The sequence below is a fragment of the Linepithema humile genome, chromosome 5 (assembly GCF_040581485.1).
Source record: "Linepithema humile isolate Giens D197 chromosome 5, Lhum_UNIL_v1.0, whole genome shotgun sequence".
Lineage (NCBI taxonomy): Eukaryota > Metazoa > Arthropoda > Insecta > Hymenoptera > Formicidae > Linepithema > Linepithema humile.
In genome coordinates this window covers 7,330,900-7,350,399 of record NC_090132.1, presented here as the reverse complement: position 1 = coordinate 7,350,399, position 19,500 = coordinate 7,330,900, and the positions used below count along the sequence as shown (strand labels likewise).

Below are 19,500 nucleotides of genomic sequence, written 5' to 3'. Positions count from 1 at the left end.
TTATGTTTAACAATTTATTTAAATCAGACGATGACTCCATTCGGTATATCTATGTACAATGTATAATTTAATAGATTTGTGATGACAAATTAATTGCTTGTCAAATGCTATATGAATAAGATTGAATCTTCAGAGAGGAGCCACAACTTGCCGGATACATTGCTTAAATTGTGAAACTACATTCCGATACCAGCACAATGGCTAACATCGCCGTGTTAATTTTCATTGGCTAACGATACTTTTTAGGGACAAACATTAATTTTGTGCTCTTTATAGTTGTCCATTTGTGTTTCTTGAGGTAATATGAAGCAGCAGTGAGAATTATCATTATTCCAAGACCCTGTAAATTAATTAATATTGAAATGATTGCAATAAGTTGCATCGAAATAAAATAATATAGTAGTTTAACGTACCTTAATAGTCATTTGTTTTCGTTCATCGAATTCGTGATTGGCAGTCCACATTAGGAATGTGGTAATATCTTTTGATACTTGAGAGGCAGTTGCAGGAGTACCGTCCTCATATTCTAAGACTTCGTCATAAATAGCCTGTATAAAAGAACAAAATTATGAATATTTATTGTCTCTTTCTTTTATTCGACATATGAATACGCAACATTCAATACTGCTGATACTTTTAATTTAAAAAATGTAAATGACTCACCTGTGCCATACCAATTGCACCACCTGGGAAGTAGGGATTGAAATATTGTCCCTCTCTCAAATTTATGCCAGCTGGTGGATCACAATATCCAGTCAATAAAGAGAAAACGTAGTTCTGAAATGTATTAAATATTTTTTTATGAAATAGAAGTTATTTATAATAATATCCTAAATAATGTCAAGGCAACATAAAATGTTTTCGTTTTTCTCCCGTGTACTCAGGTTATCAAATATTTTCTTTTGAGCAAATTGTAAATCAATGTTTTCTGAACAAAAATTTTAAGAGAAATTATTTTACAGATTTAATTTTTAATTGTACTAACTTTTGCTCATTTATTAAAAAAATTACTTACCTCTCCATTGTGCCTAGCATTAAGCATGTAAGATAGATCAGGTGGATAAGCACCATTGTTCGCTGCTCTAGCAGCTTCTTCATTCGGGTATGGCGATGGCACGTAATCGAACAATTTTCCTGGACGTTTGAAATATTCTCCTACATCATTAGGGCCATCCTCTATCTGTGGCATAAAAATTCAATATTATATCATAAATTTTATCAAGCTATGTGCAAAAGAAATGTTTCTTATAACTTGAAATTTACCATGACTTCTTCCGCGAGAGCTTTGGCTTCTGCTTCAGTGTGTGTAACATCAACGAGATGACGGTACGCCACATATTGCAAACTATGACAAGCTGCACATACGTTTTTGTACACCTCCCATCCTCGTCGCATACTATAAAATGTTATAGATCAACAACAATAATATTTGCATAGCACAACAATATCTGTTATATATGCTAAAAAATCGCACCTAGCATGATCTAGTGAGTTGAACCATCCATAAAAGTCCCATTTGTACGTCGGTGGATGAGCTATCAAATCACTAGCTCTTACTGAGCTATCTAAAGCATAGATGAAGGCACTGATGCCTCCAGCTGCTACTCCTAAGCATGTTAATAACTGTAATGAAAAAGATTAGAGATAATACTATTTGCTTTGTTGCACTATAGTTTACATAATATAACCACTATGTATATTATATAATTATGTCATATTGGGAATATAGATAGGTAACCAAATGTGAGAAATACTCTGAAACTTACTAATACAGTTGGAAGCAATGTTGAGGAAAAGTTGTTTTTGATGAGGAATAGGATAAGGTAGGATATCTTCAATAAAAATAAATAGATTCACGTACCACTTTTCGACCCCTAGGCCAATCTTTTACAGTGGAGAAGTTACTGGTCTGCAAAAATAAAAATTAAAGATCAGATAACAAATTGATACATTTTATCAAAAATAAGGAAACTACTTACTTTATATCTATATATTTATCTTTTTTGTATTTCCATTTTTTTAATATTTTGACCAATTTGAATTTATTTTACAATTATCTTAAATTTATAAGTATCTTTATTTATACGTTTCTTATAGCAATTATTAATCATCTAGATAAACTGTGGACTCAATTATATATAAAATAATGTTCACAATGCAATATGTATTTCCATCTATCAAACATAAGTCAAAGATATTAGCAATATTAGTTAATAAATAAATTTGAGCTTACTTTTTATATTCGTTCAATGTTTGTAAATATTACTGGAATACAATCAAATTAAAAAATATATACCTAAAGAGCATTATTCTAATATAATTAATGGGTGTGATACCATTCGACTGTAGTCAATTCGACTTTTTGTCAAAACTGACAATTGTGTACAATGTCACTTAAACGTATTTGCTCGCATAATTAGGCAACAAATCTGTCGAGCATTAATTCGTTGTGACAGCAAACGCAATAATATACATTCACCTGTCTTATTTCCTATTATTGAAGGCATATCAGCACATGTTTGTATAATGGCAGCATCCCGCTTTTCAATATCACTGACTATTACATAACATCTGTTAAAGTGTCGTCAAAATCTGTTACGGGATCAATATCGCGCGATGCCGCGTTCTTTTACCGGCGATTCGACATTGTGTAGACGTCTCGTACGTTGATTTTGTAAGAAAAGATGTGACATAGCAGCCGACAGCTCGTACGGTGCCCTCAGCGAGCCCTCGGGTCATTATTGGTTAACAGTTAATATTGTGATACGGATGTCATGATATAGCGTGAATTTTCGCGAAAAAATGCACACAAGCACTTCAACGATATCGATATTGACCGTTCACTTACCTGGCCGATCAGCGTGCCATAATTCGGTTTCAAAAGACCCGATTTACAAATTCGACCTAACGTCGCCGCCATGTTGGCCAGAGGTGCAATGTGCAAAGGATTGAGTAGTCAGTGAAAAATCTGCTGAGTGATAAACGGAAAATAAATTTGCAACTTCTGCAAAAATTTTTTTATAATTATTCTGACTCCTTAATCAATCAGAAAGACTCGAGAGAAAAAGAGAAATTATTAAAATGTTGATAAAGAGAAGATATCGTGAAATTGATTTCGGCTGTAGTTGAGTAGGATTGCCAACTTTGCAACGAACATTCGTGTATCTCAATCGGACTCTTGAATAATGCTTGATATATAGCGTAAGTAAAGCATTTTTTCTTCCTATCACATATGATTTTTATTTCGCGTTATATTTATTATTTCTTTAATTATTTGAGACAAAAATCTTGTTTGCACATATCTTTAAACGTTTTAAGTAAGATAGAAAGTTGCAAAATCTGTCTACATTCGTCAGTTTGTCCAAAGGGTCTAAAGTTTACGTTTTCTTTGTTGTATTGAAATCATTACTATTATAGAAATTTCATATAACATAATCAGAAATATGATAAAAATTCTATGGCCATCATCTTTCCATTCTCAATAATAAATAGAGATCATTTTTCAGTGTTTGTGCAAAATTTAATTACAACCTTGGCAAAATTATACCGGTTTGTAGTCGGCTCTTTTGCATATTATACTAAAAATGGCTCATATAATTACACATTTACTATATATCGCAATATTTTCGTAATTTGCAGATACGCCCAAATCCGGCGGCAAGTGCAGGAGTGTGGCCGCCACTGTGGCGCATGCGCTGCCTACTGTTGGTACTCTTGGTAGTTCGCCGCCGAACATTGGTGTCAGCTGGAAGACTCCGTCAGATGGTGTCGTGAATCCTGTAAAATCACATCGATCAGTGCGCGACGAGGATAGTCAAGATGAGCGGTGGTATGCCAGAGCTGGGCTCGAAGATCAGTTTGATCTCGAAGGCAGATATCCGTTATGAAGGCCGCTTGTTCACCGTCGATCCACAGGAATGCACGATCGCCCTGGCCAACGGTGAGTAGCACGATGGGAATCCAAGATGGACTCCGTCGCACCGCATCCAGCGTGCTATCGCGCCGCCAATGCCGCGATAGCATCCCGCATCCCGATCGTATCTTGTTTCATGAGGTAGCTGTGTGGCGGGATTCCTCGTGTTCACTACAGTTTTGCCGAATCCGATTATCTATAGCGCGGACGTTTAAATGAATCTTTGCGTCTATCTCGTTTCCGTTGCCGCGGATAAACATAAAGGTCATTTTCCCGTGACCGCGGCGTCGGAATCTGAACTCGGCAAAATTGAACCGGCTTCAATTTCATCCGTTGGATCGCTAACAATGATCATTCGGCGCTTATTCGCCTTGATTTTACTTGCCAATTAGAATTCCGGTGCTTTAAAATGTTGTCCGACAAGTTACCGGTATGAGCGATTCGTCCGGCGGCATCCCGCCACAAAACAATCGGGGTCGCAGCGACCCGGGTCTTTCGTAACGGACGATTTATCAAAGATACGCCGAATGGACTTTAGAAAGATTCATCACAATGCAAAAGTTCGTTTCCTCTGTATCTATTAATCGCGTCCGGTCTCGTGTCGCGTGATTGAATATGCGCGTTTGGCGAAAATTAGAAGTATTGAATGACCACAGACTGTTAAGGAATATTTGATTTGTTGTGTCACGGTTATTTGGTCACTCAGCCGTCGTCAAATTACATAGCAAAAGTTGTCTTTAATTTGAAATAAAACTAAAAATTTTTATTTGGATGATTAGTACCAGGTTATTTTATAGTTTTTGATAATAACAAGTAAATGAAGAAAAAAAGTATATAAATTTTAAATGTAGTTTGTCTTATTGCTATATAATACATATTTTGCACATATTTTATTATATATAATGTAAGAAGTACAAGCTATTTTACATTAGAATCTCGTGGTACGTTATTGAGAATTGTATACTTATGAGGGATATAATTTTGAATTTGGATTTGGTATGTATAAGGTTTGTACGGTATGTTTGTCTCTTTCTTCAGAATGTTTACATGTCCTTGCTCCCCTTGTCCCGTTACATTCAATCAGGTATAGGCAAATGACTTTGGACTATTTCAAATCTAAGAAACAAATATTATTCTTAAGACTCACATTGATCTCTCTATAATACATGCGGATTGAATGTGTGAACATAAAAAAAACCTAAGTATATATAATATTTTTTTAGACGATAATGTAATATTAATTTAAAATAAAGTAATATTACACAAAGACATTTATCATAAATTAATATAAAATAATAGTGCTATTTATCCGTTATTCAACTTTGCAAGTAGTATCAGAATATTTAATTATTTGTCAGATAAAACTGTTGCAATTTTATAGTTATTTTGAAATAAATCAGTTTATCAATATAATTCCACTTGCACATTAATATACAAATAAATTGCAACAATTTTTCTCTGATTGCCAAAAGTCGATCTTTTTATAATACATGTGACTTGTGTATAGAAAAAAACCTAGGTATACACAATACCTTTTTATAAACAAATAACAAATATTTATTATTTTTTGTAGTGCGTTCCTTTGGTACCGAGGATCGGGAAACTCAACTTCCGGTGGCACCACAAAATCAGGTGTATGAATATATTCTGTTTCGTGGGTCTGATATCAAAGATATCAGAGTTGTCAACAATGTCAGTTCCATTCCCAATGATCCAGCTATTGTGCAGGTAATTATTTTATATAACTTTCATGTTTTATTATATAGCAACATATAATTTTGACATAAAAGACCTAAAAATAAAATTAATTGTTATATATTGATAAATTTTAGTATTTTAACATGATCCATTGTTTGTAGATGACAGTGCAGCCATCTATGGGTCAGCAGTCGTATCAACCACAGCCGTATCAAGCTCATCCGATGATGGGCCAGATGGGCCCGATGGGCGGCCAGTATGGAGCTCCATACGGCATGGGTATGGGAGCTATGGGTCCGGTAATGGGAATGCCGGCTGCAACTAGAGATCCCCGTGGAGCACTGAATAAACAGCCAAGTGAGTTGAGCTTGGGCTCTGCCGAACAGAATGCCATCTCTATCCCAAACTCACTGCCAACGGCCAATATCGACCCATTACCAAAAGATCAATCTCTGGAAGATGGTAAACTGTTTTTGCTATGAAATATCCCCTACCTTGGTGGCATGCTTCTTGCTGCTTCTGCTTTGGTAATGCCTGCAAAAGCTTTTCTATCAAGCTTTCTCACACTATTTTTTTTTTTTTTTTTTTTTTTTTTTTTACGCAGAACAGTTACAGTCAATGCTACAGCAACAAATTTTAAATTATCTATTCTATTAATGAAAATTTACTATTTTTATTACACTATCTTAAATTTTTAATCCATCTATCTATCTATAATTTTTCTGCACTATATACTTTGCTTGATTGCTTTTATATTTGTACATCTCATGTAATGTTTATAAGTAAATATTACTTTATACTTTTGCATGATAAAAAGAATTTTTTTTATTTTAATTTTTTTTGGAAATTTTTTTGGAAAATATTTTTAATAATGTTCAATTTTGAAATAAATATACAATTTTTACATGTAACTGGATGTTTTACACTTCATCTGTTTTAAAATTGGTGCATGATATTATTTGCATATTTCAATTTTATTCTTTTTATGCTTATATTATACATAACAGAATAGCAACAACAGTAATATTTTTAACGATAGTAATATCGTTAAAATATCCTCTAGAGATTTCTTTTATTTACGCGAAACTTTGGTAGAAATACAATTTTTCATTTTAAAGTTTGGAATGGAAAGTATTTCTTTATTTCCTTATATTAAAGTTTCGTGTAAGTTGAATTAGGAATGCCTGCGTTTGCTATCGCCCTCTTACATTAATAAAGACATACATTGTACGAAGCATTTATTTTACAAAAAAAAAAAAAAAAAAAAAACAGGTGTATTAGATCTTATCAGTGGTGGTTCTCGTTCAACCACTCCTACATCATCTTTATTGACGAGGAAAAGCCCAACAATGGATCAAGGAATTCAGGTAGGACATGATCAACAATCACAGCAGAGCAGTAACATGGGAAAATTGAATGACAAGTCAAACATCAGGACCGTCCAACCGCCTCGTCGAGATCATGACAGGTATTTTCTCTAAAAATCTTTCTTGCTTCTATAATAAAGCTATAAAAGCTGTTTTATATTGCTAATAATGGTTTTGATTTTCTAAGATTCTAATTATATCATTATTATATTAGAAGTATGATTGTGCGTGCAACTTTTTATCCTTATCTTTATGTTTATCTTTATGTAATGATAAATTTTTTAATAATTATAGAGCAATTCTAAATATATCACTGTTATCATTAGTTTTTTTAGAATTTTCTATAGTAAACATTTTTTTATATTTTTAGTCACGGAGGTCCTAAGACAGGCATGTCTCAGTACAATGATAAGAGGGACATGATGAAACAGGACGGTCAGAATCAAGGTCACATGCAAGGTGGCAACCATCGAGGCAATCGCGGTGGTTGGGTGAATCGTGGCAACATGAGAGGCAGAGGAGGCAGAGGACGCGGTGGTTTTCGTACAAATCAAGCAGGCAACGCTGGTGCCAAGCCTAAGAATACACTGAAGTTTGATAACGACTATGATTTCGAACAAGCCAATACTGAGTTCGAGGAGTTGAGGTAAGCATAAATGTGCACTGAGTATATTAATGATTGATTGCGCATGGTTATGTGCCGGATTCATTTCAAGTAATCGTCGAGATGATCAATGTGGATACCATGCGAGAGAAATTAATGCGAATTTAAAGCAATCGTGGTTATATTAAATACACGTTGCTTACGCATCGCATTAACAATTGTCTTATCATCAAATTGTTAATATAATCTTAATACAGCATAATAATATGCACGTGAATATAACATTTGTGTCTCATCGTAGATCGAAATTGGCAAAGACGAAAATCGACGGTACCGATAATGAAAAGAAAGACGACAGCGGGAACGAAACGGGCGCGGGCGAAGGTGAACCTGAAGAGGAACCAGAAATCGTTCACTATGATAAATCGAAATCATTCTTTGATAATATTAGTTGTGAAGCTGTGGAAAGGAGTAAAGGGTATGCATTACAATTATTGTAATCATTAAGAATATTCAATAGATAAATAATCACTGTGTGTAATTGAAGAGTTTGATGCAACAATAATTTAAATTTACTTTTTTAAGAATCATGATACAAATTTATATGAAGAATATTTAATATTATGCTCACTTTTATTAATTATGAATTGAATTTTTTCAAGTTTAAAATCAATTTTTTTATGGTAGACGAAAGGATTGTAGTATCAAATCTCAATTATTCTTCAATTGTGCAATTATCGTCCTCAATAAATTTGTTTTACATATACAAATTTTTTTAGGCGATTCCAACGTACGGATTGGAGAACAGAGCGTAAACTAAATTCAGAAACGTTCGGCGTGGCTTCCACAAGACGCGGAGGATTCCGCGGTCGTGGTTATTACAATCGCGGTATGGGCGGAGGTATGTACAGAGGCAGCGGCGGCGGCGGCAACTCCGGTTTCCGCGGCGGTTATCGAGGGCCTAGCAGGGGCGGTAATCGCAAGCCTGGTAATCAATTACAGAGTAATACAGGAAGTCAAAATCGCGCGACCAACGAACAGTCTGTCTCTCAGTCGCAGGCGAACGTTATCTAAATAAAAAGAGAATGTAATTTGTCACCGGTACGGCGTAAAAAAAAAAAGTATAAATAATGCCGGGGAGAATGAGCGATGCTATATATAAGTATTCAACTATAGATTAAGATTTTTACGATATGTGCTCTACCGTTACGGACTGATTTGGGTTAAACTTTGGCAATCGAATCGGACGGAGATATACGCGGTTGGATTAAATATAGATTATATAACGGAGCGCGTTTGCAATCGCCGAACCGGTGGTTACGTGTGGGGTTAAGTGACAAAAATCGCACATGTGGACGTTGCTGGCGCATATGACTCTTTGCATCGATATTTTGCGGCTAGATGATCGAAGAAGGTACTTTTAGAAAAATTTTCTTACCGCTTAGTCGACAATGATCACGATGAGTTGGCGTTAAAAAAAAATAATATATAAAATTTCTTTCGCGCGCGCGCGCGCGCGCATCAGGAAAGCGAAGTCAATTACAAGTAGAACATTGTTCCTTGTTCTTCTTTTTTAAATTGATACTTATTTGTGCATTCAGATATGAATTTGAGAAAGAAAATTACCTGTGGAAGAATTAGTTGTAAGTTTTATTGGAAATATATATGTCTAATTGAAGTCTTAATGGAATAATCTGAATCACATTAAACGAGTCGTGTGTCTGTGTGTAGTTAAAGAAAAATTGTACAATTCTATCGTGATCATTCTTCAGTTCAGGTTTTCTCAAGACTTGACTTATAAATAATAATGGAATGGCTTTATGATGATGGTGACTTGATGATACTGGTCGTTAGGGAATAGCTGGTTTGTATCCGTATATCGGAAGTGAATGGTAAAATAGACGTGCATAAAAGTACTTTCTCGTCAAAGTATGTAAAAATCGATTGTATCAAATTGCATTTGTCGAGATTAGGAATATTGCGAGGTACATAGTACAAGGCAAATCTGGCACAAAAAAATTATTCTTTTCTTTTGTTTTGGTTTTTTTGAATGTACGTCGACAAAGTTTTTCAAATTCTCGGCATAAAGTTTATGTAAACGTATGATTTTATTAGAGCGGATAAATATAATAAGTAGAGAGAAATGAGTTGGCGAAAGCCAGTTTATATAAAATTTTTGTATTATTCAATTGAAACCTTGCCGGCCCGCTTACTCTTTGCAAGATCTGCATTTAGAATTACGAAAGGTGTAAGCGTCAGTCTGATCGTTGTAAGTAGCTAAGTTCTAAATCATGTTACATAGTTGTCATCGTGCGCTGCAACTAAGGATTCCTCGATTGCTCTCGAATCTATCGAGTATTTTCAATTAAGAAACTTGTACGTCTACTTACAATTTATAAAGTTAATGTTTCGAACATTATCAGTTATGTAATTACATGTTAAATCTATATTTTGTCGGTTTATTTTTATTTTTTCCGTTAATTCTAAAACTATAATATAACACGCACACGTATTGAAAAAGAAATTGGTGCACTTGTAATCAACATACATGTATGAGGTGAAAAAAAAAGCACTGTAGTTAAAGACTTATTTATTATAAGATAATTATGATATTTTCAATCATAATATTATTTATCGGAGATAACGATCATATATGTATATTCAAGTGGAACTACAATTAATCCTTTTTCTTTTCATAAACTTGTTCTAGTTTTGGAACAAGAATTAACGAAAGCTTTTGTATATAAGCGAACAATTGAGTGTGCTTGGATCATGGAAATTCGAAATTGAGCTTATATATAGCAAACATTTCTAAAGTATTAAACGTATAAAGGTATTTTTATCATCTTAATTTGATTGTAATCGACTACTCATGCTTCCGAAGAATCCTTCTTGATGCACGATGACGCTGCGCGCAGAATTGTGTTAAATAGCGATGCGAATAAGAGTAAAAGCATGATGTCCTTAAAGATATAAGACGTGAAAGAAACAGAATAAGAATATTATTTGCAACTATTATTTTTCTATGGCTCATACGGAGTCCAACTCATACAGATAATTATATACATACATACACACATAAATACAAACACGTAACTTGAGATTTACATAACTGGTAAGCAGACCTCCAATAGGCTATCACAGGAAATGCAAAGTAAAATAAAAAGAATAGGACTATAAAACGAAGTAAGCGAATAGAAGATAATACGGTGGTGAGGAAATTTAACTTTTAAGTTTTCATGCCTAGCGCATGCGAGAAAGAATACATAATGTACGTGAGAATGAATTTTTTTTTGTACAGCAGATATTGTGATTCCCGATGCTGAATAATACTGGAATGATGAAATAACACGTCGTGTCATTTTCAATCTCTCCTATATGTTTTTTCCGGTATTCGATTAAAGCGGAACCTTTTTTCTTTCTTCACGAAATTGTAATATTGCGAAGGTTGTTACATTCACATAAATCATTTTTTTTCCCGTGCTCCCTCTTCGATAAACGAATGAAAATTTATGGGTTTAAACGTCGGACTATGTGAATTCAAATGAGCGATTTGAAATATGCACACTGTATGGTTTTGAAAATATGTACTGGATGTAAATAGAATTATATAATCTCTTTCTTTTTCTCTTTTTCTCTTACTTTTTTTTTATATGTATAGCAACGTATATAACGTATACTAACGTATGTTGTAAGGCTATCGACGATATTGAAATGCGCATTACATGCGATGTGATTACGGTGTACGCAAAAAAAAAAACTGTCTTCCACATGCTACATAGCCAGTAAAAGCCACAAGCAGTTTTAAATACTTGATAAGCTAAGTAGAATAATTTATTACCGATATCGCACCGACATAGATCAACGGGTCACGTTAGTTCGCAACTGGGATTCATTGGGAGTAATTATATCTTTGCACTTCTACGTATTTGTATTTTTAAACGGCGTATTTAAATGATTGTAAAAAATAATCATTGCTACTAGAAATTTTTGAGTTCCCAACGTGTTTCGTTATTACCAAAATTTATAAAAAAATTTTCGAGTTTCCGTATCGATCAAATCCTGTATTAGTTTTTCAGGTTTTTTAATATTAAAGTAAATTTTTCAAAGCATTTATTATAAAATTTGTACATCACAGGCATCTTTATACAATCGGATGTCTTGCAAAATGAAATTGTACATATGTATACGCATGTTTGAGGAAATTATGACAGAAATATGTGTGAACTAGCGAATACACCCAGACAGTAAAAAAATGCGCGAATTTCTTAATATAAAATCATTTACGAAGAATATACAAAAATCGTATGAAAGTAGATTTTTTGCGAAATATTGCAATCATTTCCGCTTCTTGAATTTGCAATGTATTTTTTGTTTCTACATACGCGCGAAATATCTTCACTAAGTCTCATTGCGTAGGACGAAAAGATTTTCAATGTTAAATAGAGCGAGGGAGATCATGATCGCTAATTATTGACGAGCGTTCAGGCGCAGCTCATTAAGCCTGTTCTCGTACTATCACAGACTTCTCTTGTCATACGACCTCTCGCGACTTTAGTGTCAACGTGTGGGAAATTGTTCTTGTAATGACGACGCAAAGTGCATGGATTCGGCATGTAAACCTCGTAAGGCGCTTTGCCGCTCTCGATGACCCAAATACTGCCGGACTCGCCGATCCTCAAAATTGTCATTAGACCCTGCGCGACTATGTAAGGCCTACAAGAACAAAATTAAATAAATAAAGCGATGCACAATCTATTTGTACTGACCTTGCGATTATACGTAATATTTTTGATTTATATTCTAGATATTTATTATTCACGAGAGGGAGCACGCGTCGTATCTTATTGTTAGGAAAATATTTTTGAATAATTTGTAAAAGAAAAGCATTTGATTATTATTTGAGAGAGTGAAAGAGAGAAAAAGAGAGGTATTTCTTAATTATGTTAGTGCTATTACGGTCATGATCAATTGTGCATAAACAATACATCTACGATGACTCACGTTTGTATGGAGAACTGTTCAAGGTTTTTGACGAAATCCGCCTTCATAACTCGGGAGAGCAGTTTATTCGGGCTGTCGACTGTCAGAGCGGTTTCCGTCAATCCTGGGCACAAAGTTATCACGGTGACACCGGTCTTCTCATAATGATAAGGATCCTGTTTGAAAATAAATTGATTAAATTCATGTGAGCAATAATAATTAAAGATTTTTTTTAGTAATCTTGTAATTTAGAAGATCGCTTCTAGATATAATATAAATATGAGATTGTTAAAATAATCGGATTTAATTCTTTGTGTAGTTACCGAAAGAGACTGCGATAAACCGATGACGGCGTGTTTCGTGGCGGTGTAAACCGGAAGTTGAGCTGTGTTTTGAATATTCACATGTTGGCTGACGTTTACCAAGATACCACCGTGACCGCTCGCATCTTTGCTCATGTAACGCATCGCTAGCATCGCAGTGTTGATCATGCCGCCCTATAATGAATACATAATATTAAGTTAGGATAAAAGGTATTTATTTGCATTATTACATTTATCATTGATCAATGAAATTTAATTTTTTTTATATTTGGAAACATTTTGCAAAGCCACAAAATTATTTAAAACATAAAGATATAAAGTATAGGGATTCTTCGGCAAAGAATATCGTAAGAGAGCGACGTAAGAAGATCGTAAAACTAAGAAATTATTATTAATGAAATTAGTAAGCTTAATGACACTTACGATGTTCACCGCAATTTCCTTCTCCCATCTTCGCTCGTCTAAAATTCCAGCATTGTTTATCACGATGTCAATGGTCCCCAATAGTAATGATGCCTCCTCGAAGGCCCCTATCAATTGATACAGTAAATGCAAAATAAGATAGTGATACTCGGTGAGAGGTCCAATGATTATAATATTTGAATAAACATCTATATGAGATTTGAGAATCTTGTTTCATGTTTACCAGTTACTTGTTCATGATTAGATACGTCGGTGTGTATGAAGTGCACCTTTTTCTCGCCGCAAGATTTTTCAATAGCTAGCACGATCCGTTTGCCGGCTTCAGCGTCGATGTCCAATACAACCACTTTCTGTAACAAATTTAAATATGCCAGTGCCGATTATTCACCGCTTCATAATTGAAACAATATCTTATTTACAAATTTGAAATGGATATCAATATTTTTTTTTAAATTTTTCTTATACAATCTTGTCAATTTATATACTTTTGGATCGTTAAACTTACATTTGCACCGTGCTTCAGGAAATGATTGAGGAAAGCATATCCTAATCCTGCCGCGCCACCGGTAATCAGAACATTTTTTCCAGAAACAATACAATTGATCGCTTCTATTTCCTTCGCCTTTTCAGAAGCTGAAGAACGACGACGAAGTTGTCTCAAATTTGGATCTGTAACGTAATATAATGCTATCGTGTTGTTTACTGAATAATAATCTATTAATTTATGTAACTTCTTATCTCTTTCCTCTTTTTCTAGATAACGTATTATATGGAAAAACGAAATAATTTTATCGGTTTTCTATTCTTATCGTAAAAATCAGCCAAATTTACTTGCTTTATTTTGTTTCATAAATTTAGCCACGAAAAGATATCTTCTTATGTTAAAATTCTGTGATATCTTCTTATTTTTGTATATTTTATCATTTTTGTTTATTGATAATTCGTTGTTTCAGTTTTTTAAAAGACCGATCTATTGACAGTTTTATTCCGCATTCGTTTAATAAATGTCACATAAATTTTGCGATTGCAATGCATTTTAGGAAAGATGTACTGCAATCTCTTATATTTAGGCAGTTTTTTGCAGGATCGTGAAGTAATTCGTTTTTCTACATCACACAAGAACATTTTTTTGTATCACATGTTTTTCATGATGGAACACTTTCTGAATTGTAGAGTATTGCTTTTGAAATATTGACAGATACATGTTTTGTAATGAAAAGATTAGACGTACCCATTTTTCTCCGTAAATTATGAATGTCTATGAATTTCTACGAATATTTAAGAGACACACAGCCAATCCTGTTCAAATACTTGAAGTGAAATCGAAGCCTAGAGCTCTCGCTAGTAATACGTTTCGACTGAATATCAAGACCGTTCTCCGAATGGTATTTATATGCGATAAGCAGCAGCAATTTCACGATATTGCGACTTCTGTTTCAGTCATGGCGGGGATGTTTCCGAGGGCGAAGGTGAATTCGTGACTGCAAACTTATGCATAGATGAAACAACCGAAAGGTGATAATCAAAAATCGATTTTTTGATTCTCTCACTAAAACTTGACATTGTCAAACGATAAACAAAGCTCAAACATCAGCTATCGTTTTGTTTTTAATTAAAAAATGTATTCATTATTATTTTATTCAACACTACAGTTTATTGAGATCGTGACTTTCAATAAGAATTTTTCACGATTTTTCAATCATTTACGTCTATCGAAAAACCTCTATTTTCTAATAATGTTCCTTATTTTTTCTTTTGCTAGATTAGTTAGCCGTGTCTTATCATTTTTTTCTCGCGTTGTTCCCGATAGTACTTCCTCTAATCAATTCTTTTCACAGTGACTAATTAATCGCGTCGCACTGGCAGCCTGCTTTCTGATATTAAATATATTTATTGTACTTCTCTTTTTACTTAAAGATAATAACGGTATGACATATCATATCGCAGCAGGTCGTGGTGCAAGCGATGCGTTACACTAAGGTGATTGCATTTTCAATGAGATGTTATGCGTTTGCCTTTTATACACTATATAATACTACATACGAAAGTTATATAAAATTTATATATATTTTCCTTAGCGTCGTGCAACGTGAAAATAATTATCCTACATATTTATAAAATAATTTAATAAAAATCTGCTTACAAAGTATACTCGAAGCGATTAAATGTTTATGCGACTTATAAAATTGCGATTTATTTAAGTTCATCTCAGCTCTGTATTTTTTTTAGGTTCTTTCACGGAATGTTTGTTTTCCATATTTGATCGTACCTCGGTGGGCCATTTCTCTTGATAAAAATTTACGACGACTGCGGAACGAAGATGGTTGGTGAATCGTAGATTACTCTTAGCAACGAGACGAAATGTTTTCATCCCTTTACGTTTCCTGCATCACGAGGCTCTCAGATAACGTATCTTTCAACGTTACTTTCAAACTATTCTTTCTTTAAATCCATTAATAGCTTTATTTCCTTCAACTGCGTTTTCTGCAATTGCAGTTTTTTCATTTTTTTTTCTCAAAGTTTAAAACTGAATTTTTTTTGGATAAATGATTCGATCTAGGCCCAGCGTGAATTTTTTTTTAATTTTAAATGCAAGAACGTTGCAAGAGAAATCGATTTATTATAATTACGTTCATTTTATCCTTGTATTATTTTTATGAACTGATATGATTAGAAAGATATGGCTAATTAAAAAATTATTAAGCATACAATATTTGACGTAAAATGACACGAGACTATTCATAGAAGAGCAATGTGTAATTCGCAAGGGTCAAATCCAAGGCAAATTATCGTGCGATTCCTTGAAACCGATTATCGGGTGAGTCTTGCTCTACGAATCCGATTTGTATAAAAATCGTATAAAAATGTCTGTAACGACGAACGTAAGAAACCACGCAATAGATGTTATCGATCGTGTTATCACATCAGCAGTCAAATGTAGCTGACCTTTTCATGATCCCACTGTTACGTGGGAGATTTTTCTATATTCTTGAATTGAAGAATTGGGACATAGAATTGATAAAAAGAACTCTCTCTCTCTCTTTAAAGAAAAATAAGTAATGCGAAGGAAAAGAAATCGACTATCGCTGCGTCTTCGTAATTTCTTCGTATTTGCAAATTACATATATAAAATGCTTTTATCGTCGATCGCTCGTGACATCGAACTTATAAACAAAACGCACTTGCTGCAGTCGTGTGGCATAAAGCGGTGATAAGAGCTTGACGTGCGCACAGCTCGTGCTAGCTGCATCTTATCGGGAGAAAAAATGCATTTAACGTCCGGTCGGCGTCGCGCCGGTGATAAATCAACGACGAAATTGCTCAGCCCCTAGCCGATACCAATAACCGGTATAAATCGGTCTCGATCGAACTTTACTCCGAAACGAGACAAAAGTAATTTCTCGTGTGATTTTTACTCAGTTATCGCGTTTCGCTGCATAGTGACGGGACGAGATTCTCGTCTGTATGCATTTATGCATCTGTCTGCGGCGAGTCAGAGATGTATCGGTTTAAATATGCGCGTCTGCTGAAGATTATACGCCATTTATCAAACGGTTAATAACTGGTACAATGACTGGTTTCTGGAATATTATTCCTTATATTGTTATGGTCGTGTTAAATGTAATTTTTTAATTTTTCATGCAATTGGTAGATTTAAATTTGTGTAGCTTGGAATTATGATATAAATCAGGTGTTTTTCTCTATCATTAAGTGACAAATAAATTTTTTTATTATCACAAATGTAAAAAGTTACAATTTGAAAATATGAATTATTAAAAAAATATAATAATAGAAACACTTCTATGAATAAAACAGAAATACATGAATTTTACATTCTATTAAAATTTTCATCAATTAATTGTCTTATTTAACAAACTATTTTATTTAAAATTACAGTCTGTAATTAACATTATTGTTCTCGATTAACAGCTACTTTTCCTTCATATCAATTTCGCTTTTTTTCTGCGGTAAAGTGTCGGGAAGCAGCACTTCGTAAACTGGCTTTCCATCCTCGGTGATCCACACGCTGCCGTTTTGCGCGCATCGGATTATATATATTAATCCATGAGCGACGCTCTCCACCCTATCAATAGATCTCTCTTTTACATTTAGTTCAGATTGTGACGGCAAAATACAATATATAATAAGTTAATGATAATTTTACCCCTGCGGTCGATAATTTTTCAAAATGTCGGTATCTGAAATACTTTCTGGCAAATCTTCTAAAACTGGTGTTCCAGTCAAACCAGGACATAGAACGATTATTTTTACATTGGTCCTGTCATAGTGATAGGGTAGCTAAAAATCCAAAAAAATATTAAAGTAATATAAATATTAGATAACCCTTTTTATACAGAAGATAAAATTGAAATTTAAAGAAAGAATTTGTCGGAAAAATAATTTTTATTTAATTATTTGGATTTTCGACAAAGTTGTTTGATATATGATATTTCTAAATTCTCGTGATGTTTCGTGATATTTCTCTCTTGCTTATTGAGTATTTTATGTAATGTACTTACAGCAAAAGAACGACTAAAACTAACTACGGCATGCTTCGTAGCAGAATACACGGGAAGTTGAGATACTGCTCGTAATCCAGCAATGGATGAAATATTTACGATGACACCACCTTTACCTCCAGAGTCTCTTCGCATTTGTTGAAGTCCTAGGAGAGTTCCACGAATTACAGCTGTCTACAATAGTAAGATTTTCGAATAATTTCAATTTTATTTAAAATTTCTTAAATATACGATTTTATTTTTCAAGACACAATTAGCGATGTCTAAACTCAGTATTGATAAACTTTTCCAAGATGAATTTAAAGTCTTTCTTACGCTCGTTATCAATGCATTAAATCAAAATTAAAATAAAAAATTACGAATTTACCACATTAACGTCGATTGCTTTAGAAAAGTCGATTTCGTTTATTACTTCTGCATTATTTACTAAAATATCCAGCCCTCCGAGTATGGTGATCGCCTCTTTAAATGTAGCTACAACAATGTTTAGATTATGAATATCTGTCCTTTCGATATATATATAAATACTATAAGCATAATCTGATTTTTTTAATAATAAATATTCTATTTCTGTAGATACTTACCATCGAATTTAGAATTATTTGTTACATCGCAATGGAGAAATACAGCACGTCTGAGTCCAAATTCGCTGTTTAAACTCTCCACAGCTTGTTCTCCAGAAGATTCCCGAATATCGATCATAACTATCGTCTAAAAGTATATACGTGCATTTTATTATTTGTGCGTAAAGATTAATATACGTTCTATAAATAAAATTATTTTGAAATGAATTATCACATGATTTACATTTCAGTTACTGCATTTTTTTTTTCTTTATGTAATAACAACTTTATCTTGCGATTTTATTTTATATGCGCAAATAATATTTCTGGTATCTTTGAATGATAAACACTGTTCGTTTTTTAATTCAAATTATATATAAATATGGCAATGGTAAAATATTTTGTATTCAGTTCAAAATTATTAATTAGTAATAATGAAAATTGTTCATTAATTAGCGCAAAAAATCTAATTTGATTTAATGTTTACCAACCCAAACGGGTGAGAAGATATATAAAATTAATTTGGAAAATTATAATAACTTAATATTATTATATACATATCTTTGAAATGTGTTAATATTAACACCGACTGATAATATTATTATTATTAACATACCGATGCGCCATTTCGCAGCAGCTCCCTGCTAAATGCCAGACCCAAATCACTTGCTGCTCCAGTCACTATAACTCGTTTCTCCTTGATTTGCATCTCTTCTTTAGTTTTAACAATAATTGATTTCTTCTTGATTGAATGTGCTCTTTCACTTCAAGAAACTTATTTCTTAAAGATGTATCCACCAATTTTCGTATATGAATTTCTGTGTAGAACAGTTAATTGCATGTGATCAGAAAGCAAACACGTTTCTTTGCGATCAGCTGCAGTTGACTTGAGTGCCGCCTTGAACTGATATGAAAGACTGTTTTCATATAACGATCTTCGACCTCACAATCTACGTGACGTTTAATTTGTCATTGAAATTCAATCGTGGAGGCAATATTGTGAATGCTTTCTATCTTCTAATCGCATAGTTTAAATTACTATATTTCAGTGACATTTAAATTTTTATCTCATGTCTCGAAGACCAGTTAAGTAAAATCACAAATTA

The 19,500-nt window shown here is 33.5% G+C and overlaps 3 protein-coding genes and 1 long non-coding RNA gene across 5 annotated transcripts; 1 reads left to right on the top strand and 3 right to left on the bottom strand.

The window, feature by feature from the left end:
* Positions 1 to 3,010, bottom strand: Cyt-c1 (Cytochrome c1). Its single transcript, XM_012376226.2, has 8 exons — positions 2,849 to 3,010; positions 1,862 to 1,909; positions 1,475 to 1,623; positions 1,264 to 1,396; positions 1,016 to 1,180; positions 664 to 777; positions 414 to 548; positions 1 to 340 (listed from the first exon to the last, which is right to left on the bottom strand). The coding sequence occupies exons 1-8, from the start codon at positions 2,918 to 2,920 to the stop codon at positions 230 to 232; spliced, it is 927 nt and encodes a 308-aa protein (XP_012231649.2). The 5' UTR covers positions 2,921 to 3,010; the 3' UTR covers positions 1 to 229.
* Positions 3,011 to 3,697: 687 nt separating this feature from the next.
* Positions 3,698 to 11,200, top strand: tral (trailer hitch). 2 transcript variants are annotated; one of them, XM_067354808.1, is made up of 7 exons: positions 3,698 to 3,940; positions 5,487 to 5,641; positions 5,773 to 6,073; positions 6,884 to 7,079; positions 7,349 to 7,624; positions 7,884 to 8,060; positions 8,362 to 11,200. In XM_067354808.1, the coding sequence occupies exons 1-7, from the start codon at positions 3,820 to 3,822 to the stop codon at positions 8,654 to 8,656; spliced, it is 1,521 nt and encodes a 506-aa protein (XP_067210909.1). In that variant the 5' UTR covers positions 3,698 to 3,819; the 3' UTR covers positions 8,657 to 11,200. The 2 variants fall into 2 exon arrangements, with proteins under 2 accessions (XP_067210909.1, XP_012231637.1); XM_012376214.2 differs by having other exon boundaries at positions 3,705 to 3,940; positions 5,773 to 5,968.
* On the bottom strand, positions 4,749 to 5,585 carry LOC136999891 (uncharacterized). The gene is made up of 2 exons (XR_010890170.1): positions 5,446 to 5,585; positions 4,749 to 5,029 (listed from the first exon to the last, which is right to left on the bottom strand). It is a non-coding gene; the product is annotated as an uncharacterized lncRNA (long non-coding RNA).
* On the bottom strand, positions 9,100 to 19,444 carry LOC105677462 (uncharacterized). Its single transcript, XM_012376095.2, has 13 exons — positions 19,011 to 19,444; positions 18,416 to 18,542; positions 18,199 to 18,305; positions 17,832 to 18,005; positions 17,477 to 17,610; positions 17,243 to 17,395; positions 15,581 to 15,618; positions 13,817 to 13,980; positions 13,535 to 13,661; positions 13,312 to 13,418; positions 12,889 to 13,062; positions 12,587 to 12,741; positions 9,100 to 12,298 (listed from the first exon to the last, which is right to left on the bottom strand). The coding sequence occupies exons 1-13, from the start codon at positions 19,101 to 19,103 to the stop codon at positions 12,067 to 12,069; spliced, it is 1,785 nt and encodes a 594-aa protein (XP_012231518.1). The 5' UTR covers positions 19,104 to 19,444; the 3' UTR covers positions 9,100 to 12,066.
* Positions 19,445 to 19,500: the final 56 nt, after the last annotated feature.